Genomic DNA, 12189 nt, shown 5'->3' with positions numbered 1-12189 from the left:
AAAGATGACAACATGGAGTAGATTCGAAATTTCACTTGCCATAGAGGATGAGGCTAGATATAATCCCTCACTCTTCACGGTTATCAAACCGAACCGCACCATATAAAACCAAAACCGTTTATATTATAAACTGAACTGCACCAATGGTATTTGGTTTGGTTTCGGTTTTAAATTTTAGAAACCGCACCTATGTGGTTCCGGTTCCGGTTTCAGGTGCAAACCGCACCGAACCGCACCATGAACATCCCTAGGTTATGTTGCAGCATCGAAATCCTCGATTATAATAGTAAAATGTTGTATATAATTTATATAATTTTAGTAATGTAAATGAATTATGACTACATCCTTTAAGGTTAATTATTTCTTAACCTATTTATCAATTATTATTAAGGACGGGAGAAAACTCTATCATCATCATATTCACCTTAATTTTATCATTAAGAAATCGATGGAAGTTTTATAATCCGCATAATCAGGTTAAGTTTATAATTATTTATGTTACTAACTACAAAGATTTATACAGTCCACGTCATTATAATTTCTGTTGCGTGATTTATTTTTTTTAATCGACATTCGTATATATTATCTTTAACATCTACAACGTACTGATCGCCAATAACATAATCGAGTATTTTGACTCTTACATACGTTGCCTTTCATAACTTATATCTCATATCATACTGTTTGTTAATAAAAAAACGTATAGGTTAACTAGATAAAAAAACAAAAAAATCATACCCGTGTGCGTAGCATGGGCCAAAATGCTAATAAACACGTAAATTTTAGTAACTTAAAACTCATAATAAATAGTTTGACTGTGCCGATTATCCTTCAGATTTAGGGTTAATCATGACACAAAGTATAGGTTAAGTTGATAAAAAAATACCCGTGTGCGTAGCACAGGCAAAATAAGCTAGTTTCATAAACACACGGATCTTCACACATACACAAGTACATATACACAAAGATCTTCACACATATATAAACATATTTTCTGGACAGAAAGAGATTCAAGTTTCGATTTCCATCTTTCTCCTATTCTAATCAGACTGGGAATGAGATACCAAATTCTATTAGAATCGATAAAAGGCCTCACATATTTACATCATGATTGTATCCATCTATTGTTCATAGAGACATCAAGGATCAACAGAAGGCCTTACATATTTATATCTTGATTGTGTCCCGCCTATTGTTCAATCAAGGTTAGACGGCTAGTAATATCATTATTGATCTTGAATATGAGCCTTACATAACAAATTTTAGACTCGCCAAGCTTGTAAACATGAAAATGATAAAAAAATATTTCGTTATTGGAAAATTGGGATTGCGTATTTAATTATAATTATTTCAAAAATATTAATTACCACGAGAAAATGTTTATTGAATATCAATACTCACCGCGATTCCAAGAACAGAGCCTCCATTATTTGAGGGGCTTCCATCGGTTTTCACCGTGGAAAGCCCCAAACTCTTATATTTATTTTATTAATCTGTTTTCTTTAATAATCTTCCTCGTCGGGAAGGTTTTCTATCCTTTCGATTAGGTTTGGTTTGTTTCTAGATCTAAATTATCGGAACTTCTGATTTACTTTTTTCTTCGATTCAAGCGGAGCTTATCGGATTCGAAATTTAATCACCTATATTGTGGTTTCGATTATCGGATCTAATTTTTTTATTTTGATTTGTTTTCAGTTTGTTTTTATTTCGGTTTTTGACTTGGATTTTCAGGTTGCTTTCTCTCCTTAGTGAGAGGTTTGTTTTCGCTTCTTGATTGTAAGCGGTGGTTTGATTTGATGATGAAATTTCATATGAGATCACAGTTTTGATCGATACCTCAAAAGATAGCTCCATCGGGATATGATGAATATGGTACCAGTATTTCAACAAGAATGCATGAAGTGGATACTTATATTTGTATATACATTATCTTCAAAATATCGTTTAACTGTCTTTTCATGAGAACAAGCTATTACAATACAAACACTTTCTAACTCTAATCTATTACACGATAAATATCTTTTTCCAGACATATGAAGTTAATAGAATAATAAATTATCACATATTAATAATAGAAAAATATTTATAAATAGATAATAAATTGTAAAAGCTAAATTTTCGTGAGAATGTATAATCGGTTGGTTAATATAATTAATCAAAATTCAACTCATAAAAATTAAAATAATAATAAAATGATGTTAAAATTTAAATAATAAATTACGAATTATATATCCGTCCTTCTGCTTCGCACGGTTAAAGACAATCCTTATTAATTAGTTGGATGTTTGATGCGGCCCTCAGTGTTATTGAGTCGAACCGGTCATACGTAGCCAATTAAATTAGGAAAAAGGTTTTGGAACCACGTTACGTCTAACATTTTCCAAACATAAAACAACACGGCTACGAAAGCGTCAGAATTAGGGGTGGCAATCGTTTCATTTTGTATACTTTCATTTCGTGTATTGTCGTGTTTCGTGTACTCAAAGGTGAAATCCGTATCTGCCCGTTATTAATTTCGTGTATCTAATTTGAAACCCGTATCTGATCCGGAACGTTTCGTGTATACTTCGTGTACTTTTCGTGTATATTATATATAAAAATATTAATATATTTTTTAATCAAAAAAATAGATTTAATATATATTTTCCTTTATAATTTTATTAAATGTGAATGATATATTTATACTTGTATACAATTCTCTATAAATTTGTTAATGTATCCACAATATATATTCACACATACATATAAATATATACTTTTTACATAATTATATATTTAAAATATCATAATATATATAATATATATTATGTACAAATATTTTGTGTACTTTCGTGTATTTCGTGTACCACAAAGGGAAACCCATATCCGACACCAAATCTATCGATAATTTCGTGTTCGTGTACTTTCGTGTTTCGTGTATCAAAAATCAAAACTTATATTTATTTTTTTCATGTCGTTTCGTTTCGTATTAGCGTGTTGCGTGCTCAAATCGTTAGGCAGACAGAATTGTGAATTTGTGATAACATTTTGTCAAAACGCAGCCCACAGTCCCACACATAAAATAATATGTAGCGTAGAAAGACGAGGTGAAGCAAAGGGAAAGCAGAATCGGATTCCTTTGATAAAAGTAAAGGGGAGGAGGAAGCAGGATCTTTATCTTCTACAACCACAAATACAGAGAAATACGACGGAATGGGAGGAGCAGCAGCAGCGCCAACAAGTTATCCAAATAATGAGAGTGGCGGAGGAGCTGAGTATCATCAGCCCAATCCTTATGTTCACTACTCTGTTGTTCCCAAACCACCTGCCAACCCCATGGATACCGTTGTTCAAAAACTTAATATCTGGAGTTCCAAAGCTGAGAAAACTGCCAATAACATCTGGCATAACTGTAAGTCTTTTCACTTTTTCTTCCCTTTTCTTTTTTGGTTTTCTTAATCCAACACACCCATCTCTCGAACCTTAGACCAAGTCCTTTTTGTCATTGTTGTCGTTTGGGTGAGTTTAAAATAAATGTTTCTTACTTAAATAAAAAAAGTGAAGTACAAGTTGGAAATTAGTTATTACTTGCAGGTGATTAAAATTAGAAGTGATTAAAGTGTCTGAGAAAAAAGTATAAATCATGAAACAAAAATTAGGATTCTTAGCATTTTATAAGTGTTTCTCGATTTTTTACACAAACGGTACAAATAAGTGCTTTTAACTTATAAATCCGGAAGTGGGGTTTAAAAGCTCCACCCAAACACCCGCATTGTACTGTGGATCTCAAAACCTCATTTTAAGCGGCTTGGACTGTCTCCACAACCTACGGGGGTCTCAAAAACATACAGACATCTATAATTTTATCCTTGTTTTTTCTTAGGAAAATGCTAGGGACCCCAAATATTTATCCCAAAAATTTTTCCCAAATGACGTGGCAAAATCTCATTGGTTGCATTCATTTCCATAATAATGAGGCCCCCTGCAGATTCATCAATCACCCAATCAAATTTCGCCACTTGTTAGCCACGTCATTTGGTAACAAATTTTGGGGGAAAAATTTGGGGTCTCTAGCATTGCCCTTTTTCTTAACACTAATTAACACACGGAGTTTCCGATGTGTGCCCTGTCAATTACTCATTTTTAGTTAGGTGATGAATTTTTTTTTGCTCTCATCCCAGTAATGATACTCTCCCCTAGCTAAAAAGTAGTTAGCCCGCTAGAAATACTCATTAACAAACTTCAACTAACTAGAATTCATATCATTTTTACCGGAACATATATCAGTTTTTTTCCCACAATAAAGATATGATTTGTCACATGATCAAAACAATGCCAAATTTGCAACTAATAAATTTTCTTTGGACTTGTTAATTTTTTCCATTTAGTTATGAATTACAGCAAGTGAACCAAATGGAGAATTGCATTTAACTTACTCTGCCAAGTATGTATGCAAAAAAACATAAAATATGTAGCATATATATATATATATATATCACCAAATTATGGCAATGCATTTAGTTGCATTATGCAAATGCAAGTTCAATTTAGCATTGCTATTAACTTTTTGCTGCCAAATTATGACTATAACCATTTTGCAATGAACACTGAATTTAACATGACTCTTTTTGTTAATTTGACTTATATAACTTACACCTACTTCAATTTTAGGCTCCCGTTTTGGTGTTTATCAGCGGTTTAACACAGTGTATGGTCCAGTATGATGTTATTCTATGGTATTGTTATTTATTTGGGTATATGTAAATTAGTGAAAACAGGGAACTCTGTATCTGAATCGGCTTGGGGAAAAATGAATCTGGCGGCCAAAGCAATAACAGGAGCTGGATTTGAACAATTGTACAAGCAAAGTTTCTCAACATTTCCCAATGAGACGCTCAAGAAGAGCTTTGCTTGCTATCTCTCCACGACAACTGGACCAGTTGCTGGAACTCTTTATTTGTCCAATTTTCATGTAGCCTTCTGCAGCGATCGTCCCCTCTCATTCACTGCACCTTCTGGCCAGACAACTTGGAGCTATTACAAGGTATGCACTACACAAAGATAATTATTAGGACTTTGTAATGCCCAAAATTACCAGAAGCTATAACAGTAATCTCTTATGATCAGGTTTTAATACCACTTGGGAAAGTTGCAAACATCAACCCGGTGTTGATGAGTGATGCTGAAAAGTATATCCAGATCATGACAGTGGACGGACAGAACTTCTGGTTCATGGGATTTGTGAATTATGAGAAGGCATCTCACCATCTGATTGAAAGCGTTTCGCATTTTGCCGCTCTCGGAATACCAGTACAGTAGTCACCACTACTCCAGTAGTACTACTATCTATATGTTTGTATTGTCATTTTCTCTCGGAATATCAATATTACTGTTTTCTTTTCATAGTAAGGATTGTACTGGTACACCTTTTGTTGTATTACTTACTCTTTTGACTGGAATGTTACTCCTTAATCTTCAATAAATAATGACCGATGAGTTTACATGAGATGGGCATTTCCCAGTTAAGGGTTAGAATTTCTATTGATGATTTGCATATCTACTGTATATATTATAGGAGAACAGCTTCGTCACACCTAAGCAAATTAATTCCATACATCAAGACCCTTATATCCTTCCGAGCCTGTTTCCTAACCACGCTTTCTGAGATTTCCTTTTAAATGATTCTAGCTTTTTTTTCTGAATATGCTGTTTAATTTAAGGTTGTATGTTTCTTACCCTCTTCTTCAATGTCTGTGTTTCTTGCACCTGATATATATATACATATAGATGTAGATAGGTAGATACAGAAACTTCCAATAGTGGCAGCAATGGTACACAATTTTCCTTGTACTAATAAGTTTATTTGAGGTCATTTTCAGGTGTAGTCATTCGATTGCTTACTTGATGGCAGAATTGTATAATGTTTTACTAACCTCTTCTCTCCCTTTCCAAGAGCTAGATCATCAGCTGCTTCTTCCTTGCTAAGGAGGATCTCCCACCTGAAGGTACAAACTACAACCTAAGATATAGCCAAAATGGTAACTTTTGTAATCATATTGATTGTCTTTACATAACATTACAAAATTTAATGAGGAATGCGTGTTGTTTGTGTTTTGCCTTTTATGATTTGGCGAGGTTGGGTTTGGTTACACTTTAAAAAAGTTAATATTTGGGATATTGAACTTTGATTAGGTATAGGTTAAATTAGAAAATATTTTTCCCATTCGCATGATATGATGTATTAAAATCTCTAAATACAGAGTTAGTCTTGTATTTTAAGCTTCTATAATTCGGTTTTTGCAGCCGGATACATTCCTATTGTTTCTTTAGATTATGCAAGTAGCAGACCTAATTTACACCTTATGGCTCCAACAAGTCTAACATCGATAGGTGTGTGTTTACAATGGCTGCTATCATCAAAGTGTCAAAGCAATCTGACACGTCGGAGATTTGGCTATTGTATTTGCTTTTCATGATAAAATTGAGGCGTACTCAATTACAAATAAATAATTTATCAACTTAATTGCAGTAAGATGGCCTCAGTTATAATTTGTTTGCACAAAAATACCTAAGTTTTAATAATAGGCACCCGCATGACTCATGTTTAAAAATTTTAGCACCCGCACTAACAGACGTTAGATATTTCCAAATTTTTTTAATTAAGCAGAGGGTTAAATGGGTAATTTTGCTAACATAAACCCTTCTACTGCAGTAGCTTCTCACAAACAAAGCTAATGCCAGTTTGTTGCCTTGAACTTCAACTAACATTGTATCATCCCTTAAATTTACTAGGTCTTCAGTTATCTGTTGAGTCTGTGGCTTTGGCTGGGCCTGAGGCGTGGATAAATCATAGTCCTTCAGCGGAGGGAGTGCTATTATTTCACTGAAATCAGGTAACTTCTCCTTCTGTATTACGGATGTATTAACTTCCAATTTCCATGGTTGAACAAACAAAATAAGAAAAACCAAACTAATTGCACCAGTTGCACCAGGCCTCTTATAAGCTACATTCTCGCCAAGTTATTTTCTTACTGAAACGAAGCAAGCTAATTGTATCAAGCTTCCAGTAAGCTGGCTTCTTAGGTTGGCTATAGTAGCAGCCACTGTTTCAATTGCCCAATCAGCAAAAGTAATTTATTCACCTTTCCCCCTTAAAATCACCTCAGTTGCTCAGTCTTGTACTTTATATTGTAGAGTTTTATTGATGGATATCTTTGTGAGTACTCATATCATTATTATTAATGAGATCGAAACAATAACAATCTAACATCAAAATTAATAGTAATAATTATTTTGTGCCCATGAAAACACTAGAAAAATGATTATATAATTTCGTAATACTATATCCGTATAATGCAAGAATATAACGAGTAAGATACAAACACGATTGTATAATGCGTACTCATAATGCAAATATTATATTTGTTGAGTGTAAGTAATGAATATAATTTGTACTAGAAACTAACGCAACCTTATGATAGGTATCTTCCGGAAGAAATAAAGGAAAGAAAAAAGGGAAAGAAAAGAAGAAGCTGGAAAAAAAAAGAGATGACGAATATGGAGATTTTCTATAAAATTTCCGGCCATCAAGGTACTTCCTGGTTTAAATATTATTTATTCTTCTATAGCGTAATTACATAGCTGATCGATTGACCATTAGCTTTGATGTTTGCCTAGTTTGTATAAAGTTTTGGTGAATTATGAACATACAGTGCTGATCACATAGTAAAATATAAAATAAAAATCATACAAAAACATTAGTTGTGCTACAAATTTAAAGAGTGAATTCACAGACGAAAAGCCTGCATGGTACACTCTGTTTTATTGTCTTCATCGTTGGCATAAAAATCCATTAAATCGTAATGATGAAATGGCTTGTACTGTCGAGGGTGTTCTTTGTCCACGAGTTCCTCTGGTGCCTCTATTATCCCATTCACGAAAGAAAATAGCCCCACCGAAAATCTCTGCTTTTCTCCTTTGATGATCACTTGATGAAATGCAGAGTGTATTTTGCCATTGCTCCATGCCTGCTCCCAACATATAAAACACAAGTCCATGGTTAATGTTTTAAGATCATTTATTTCATTCTTGAACATGAATGGATCTAGTAAGAAGCTGGGGTACATGTGTCTCCCCTAATCGTGACACCGGCAAATATCATTCTAGATCCGTCCTTGTTTAATAGAGTATATTTATTTTTTCTAATATGTGAAGGAAGATTGTGACTCACCAGCAAAGCGTCGCCAGCCATGACTAAGTAACAAAATGGTGGAATTCTCATTGCAATCCATTCATTAGCCTTGGTTTTAATTTCCAGCCCACCAACTTGATTCTCATGAAGTATTGTTATGAAGCTCTTATCTGTATGTACATGAGCACCAACATTACTCTCCTCCTTCTGTGGTAGCCTATATTTCATAACTCGTAGAAGATAATCCATTGAGTTAACATGGGACTCGTAGTGTTTCTCCACACCATAACTCTTGAAAACCATCCGGGCCACCATTTGTTCTAGCTCTGCTAGCTGATTTGCATGCGAGTGCATGGTTTTACTGCATTTCAGTTGCAACAAAAAGAAGATTTAGTTAGGCCCTGCTTCCGAGTTTTTTTAGGAGAGAAAGTAAGAGGAAGTAAGTGAAAGCCAATGAACTTTCACTTTCATCCCACTTTTAAAGTGAAAGTTTTGGAGTGAAACTATGTTATAATTGCCTCCATTTTCACTTGCTTTCGTCCTTTTAAAAAACTCGGGACAAATAGGAGTGAAAGTTATAACTTTACTTCCTCTTCACTTGCTTTCCTCCCTGTTTATAACCCAGGAGCAGGTGTTTCCAACAAGGTAAAAAGGGGAAAAGTTATTTATTCATTTGTACCAGAATTTTTCGTTCCCAGAAGGGAACATGGTATTGCCAAAACTCCGAATTCCATCACAAGTTGTTGCATTTCTTATCCCCAAGCTTTCGTAAAGAGGAATCACTGGCAGCTTAAGATACCCGTAGTAGATGTTATCCGAAACATTCTTGACCTTTGTTTCCAACGGGAGCTCAAACAATTCTTTTGATGCGCGAAAAACATCATTGCTCATCTGCATATTTATCTTATCATAAACAGCTACAAAACAACCGTACTCTTCCAGTGCATGTCGGACTTCATTGCTTGTCAAGAGCCAAGAACCGGAGCCAGGCCGAAGATTAGCCTCAGTGAAATCGATGATAGGAAGCTGTGGCTTTGCTTGGAGATCCATGGATGGTAAAATTCTGCTTAGTTGGGCTAATTTTATGTTGCTAATTGTTCTACTTATGTGTGATCACAGTTTTAACCTGTTGCTCAGATATATATGTCCACTAACAACAGACAGATCCAATCAAAACAATACAATAAATTGGATAGGAAAAAACGGAGAAAATTGTGGATGATATCTGTCAGAGTCCAATAATATTTACTTGGAAACTCCGGTGGCTACTACATATAGATGTAACTGTTATGTGATAAACAGCATTGCTGTAGTGTTTGATACTTAAATTTGTAGAATTTTTACTTCTTGACTTTAAAGGACGGCAGACGGCCGTAACTTGCATGTATTGAATATGCTGGTAAATGGTACGGGGAAGGGCGGATTTAGGATCCAAATTTTGGATGGTATTAAGCAAATTTTCGTAAATTAACTATATATTTTTAAATTTTATGGGGCATTTCTATAATTTTGTAAAATTTGGAATGATTAAAAATTTTAAAAAAATAATTCTATAATATTTCATGCATAGCTTGGTAGACTAGCCGAGAAGTTTATGAGCGGCTCGACTCCATAAATGTTTTAACGCAAACACCGATTCTTTTAATTTTATGAGTGGAACAAGTTTAAAAATCAAAATTACAGCTCTTCATCTACAGACAATACAGTACTAAATCGTTCAAAAAGCTCAAACTCAAGAACTCGTGAACAAGTTCGATATGTAGACTTCGAAGCAAAATTGTGAGCATGACTGATTCAAAGTTTATTAAAATATCTATAAGTGAAGTCCGACTATATAATGCATTACAAAAGTTTGTATTAATAGATTTTCACTAAAAAAACAGGTCTTTTTACGACGGAATTTTAGGCTTCAATCTGGCGTAAGTTGGCAACTTACGACGAAAAAATTGCAATAATTTTGGATCGAGTAATAAATTTTAAAAACCATCAAAATTTTGACCTTCGTAGTGAGGTTGGTAAAACATCACTAAGTTAAAAAGATAGACCCCACGCTCTCGCTATACTAACACATAAACTTATGATAGTAATTTTTATCATAAGATAGCTATTTTACCATAAAATATCCATCGTAAGATAAATATTTTACAACAAAACTATCCGGTGTATGTAAATTGCGGGTCCAATTTCATAATTTTTTTTTGATAGTTTTTAAATTTTAAAACTAATGATGGAATCTGTTATGAACATCTATTGCAAATATGAATTTAGTTTTTACGGGATCATGCTGTATTTTCAATATTTTTGCCATTTTATGGCATTCAAAATAGACCCAAAACCTGTTCATTGGGCTTGTTTGTTTTTAAGAAATAGAAGTTGCTTCTGATTTCTGTTTTTCTTGACCCGTTTGTGTAAATAAGTAGAAGCACTTTTAAAAATCTAAGAATGCTAACTTCTTTTTCAGAATTTATGTTTCTTTTCAAAACATTTAATTAACTTATTTACCTCTCACTTATAATCCATTTTATTACTTTAACTAAGAAATCATTTTTTTAAAGTTTTCTCAAACAGCCCCAATATCTTTAACTACTATAACAAATATTTCAACTTATATAAATTGATTCAACCAAATAAATCAATCTATAATACCATAATTTTCATTGAAAAATATTTAACACGTATCATACACAAACGAAAGACTACATATCAACCCGAATTCAAATTACATTCACGAAACTAAATATCATCCTCTAATTACTAGGTCTCCCGTGGAGACAACTTAGAGATGACTCATGTCACCGTTTTCGGAATCCGTGCTCTCGTTATCACTCCCGCTTTATCAACGGGAGTTCAAACAATTCTTTAGATGCGCAAAAGAATTACAGCTTTTAGCTTATAAACTGTTTTAGAAAAAAACAACTCCATCCATATTTTTTTTAAAAAACTGATTTTTAGTTTTTGTGTGTGAAGGTGTCATAGATTTCACTATTATAACTCATCGATCAAAAACACTATTTTTTATATTAAATCTTAAAATGTGCAAATATTAAAAAATTATCAAACAATTATCTATTTCCAGGAGCACTCAAAAGAGGACTTTAAAATGACAGGTGAAACAGAGTTTCTGGCGAGAATCTTGCAAACTCTGATACTCCAAATATTTCTTTAATCTCGAAGTCAGCTCGAACTCCACATTTTCTTTGAGAAACAAAATTTTAGGAGGCCCATATACACCTAGACTAGCTCCTTTCTTCTGTAACGAAGATTTCATGAAATTGTAGGTAGTTTTAACGAAATAATTTCGAGACATAAAATTCAAGAGAATTTCTCGTATAAATACTCATTTCTTGGTGTAATTCCATATCAAACGTGAGTAAATTCTTGTCATGAATCGATCATTGTGCCAAATGCTTGATTTATTCGGGGACCATAGAAAGATTTTGGCGATGCAGAAAAATGTAGATCGTAATCTATGATTCGGAAGCACACAAAAATTGAATTGTCTTCTCAATTCTTTGCATGGTGGGGCTGAAGTTTCGTAAAAATGAAGGTGAGATGGTGACAAGGCAAAGAAAACAGGCTCTATGTAATGCCGAACCCTCGCTCGGCTGTTTTACCACACTTGTGGTAGTTCATTTTCGATGCAGCTGTTTTGCATGCTTTGTTTGTGCACGTTAAATCATTGAGGACCATATTTTTTGGTTTTGCATTTGAAAAATCAATCACATGAAGAGTTTAGTTGTTTCTACTTAGGCAAGCCGAGTTTCTGAAAGCTACTGCACCCAGAAGCAGACTTTCGATTGTCGCACATTTTCAAATTGACTCACCAGGTAACACCCCTTTATGAATGTTGGGTCAGCTAAGCGAACCATAAATTCTATGATATTATCCGCTTTGTAACGAGTCTTTACGGCTTTATTTTTGGACGTCTCTTAAAAGGTCTCATATTATTGAGGTTGTTCTTGTTGCTTATATTCTGTTTTTCTAACTCTCCTAACAATGAAAACAAATGTGATCCATTG

The 12189-nt window shown here is 33.8% G+C and overlaps 2 protein-coding genes across 2 annotated transcripts; one reads left to right on the top strand and one right to left on the bottom strand.

Moving 5' to 3' along the window:
- Positions 1 to 3049: 3049 nt before the first annotated feature.
- On the top strand, positions 3050 to 5485 carry LOC108215595 (GEM-like protein 5). Its single transcript, XM_017388101.2, has 3 exons — positions 3050 to 3391; positions 4749 to 5023; positions 5107 to 5485. Exons 1-3 carry the CDS (start codon positions 3193 to 3195, stop codon positions 5296 to 5298), a joined length of 666 nt encoding a protein of 221 aa, XP_017243590.1. The 5' UTR covers positions 3050 to 3192; the 3' UTR covers positions 5299 to 5485.
- A 2093-nt stretch (positions 5486 to 7578) lies between these two features.
- LOC108217016 (probable 2-oxoglutarate-dependent dioxygenase AOP1) lies at positions 7579 to 9440 on the bottom strand. The gene is made up of 3 exons (XM_064092283.1): positions 8850 to 9440; positions 8210 to 8531; positions 7579 to 8006 (listed from the first exon to the last, which is right to left on the bottom strand). The coding sequence occupies exons 1-3, from the start codon at positions 9218 to 9220 to the stop codon at positions 7767 to 7769; spliced, it is 933 nt and encodes a 310-aa protein (XP_063948353.1). The 5' UTR covers positions 9221 to 9440; the 3' UTR covers positions 7579 to 7766.
- Positions 9441 to 12189: the final 2749 nt, after the last annotated feature.

Source organism: Daucus carota, chromosome 4 (genome assembly GCF_001625215.2).
Source record: "Daucus carota subsp. sativus chromosome 4, DH1 v3.0, whole genome shotgun sequence".
In the NCBI taxonomy this organism is placed as follows: domain Eukaryota; kingdom Viridiplantae; phylum Streptophyta; class Magnoliopsida; order Apiales; family Apiaceae; genus Daucus; species Daucus carota.
The sequence above is the reverse complement of the archived record's forward strand: the minus strand, read 5'-3'. Positions and strand labels throughout refer to the sequence as shown.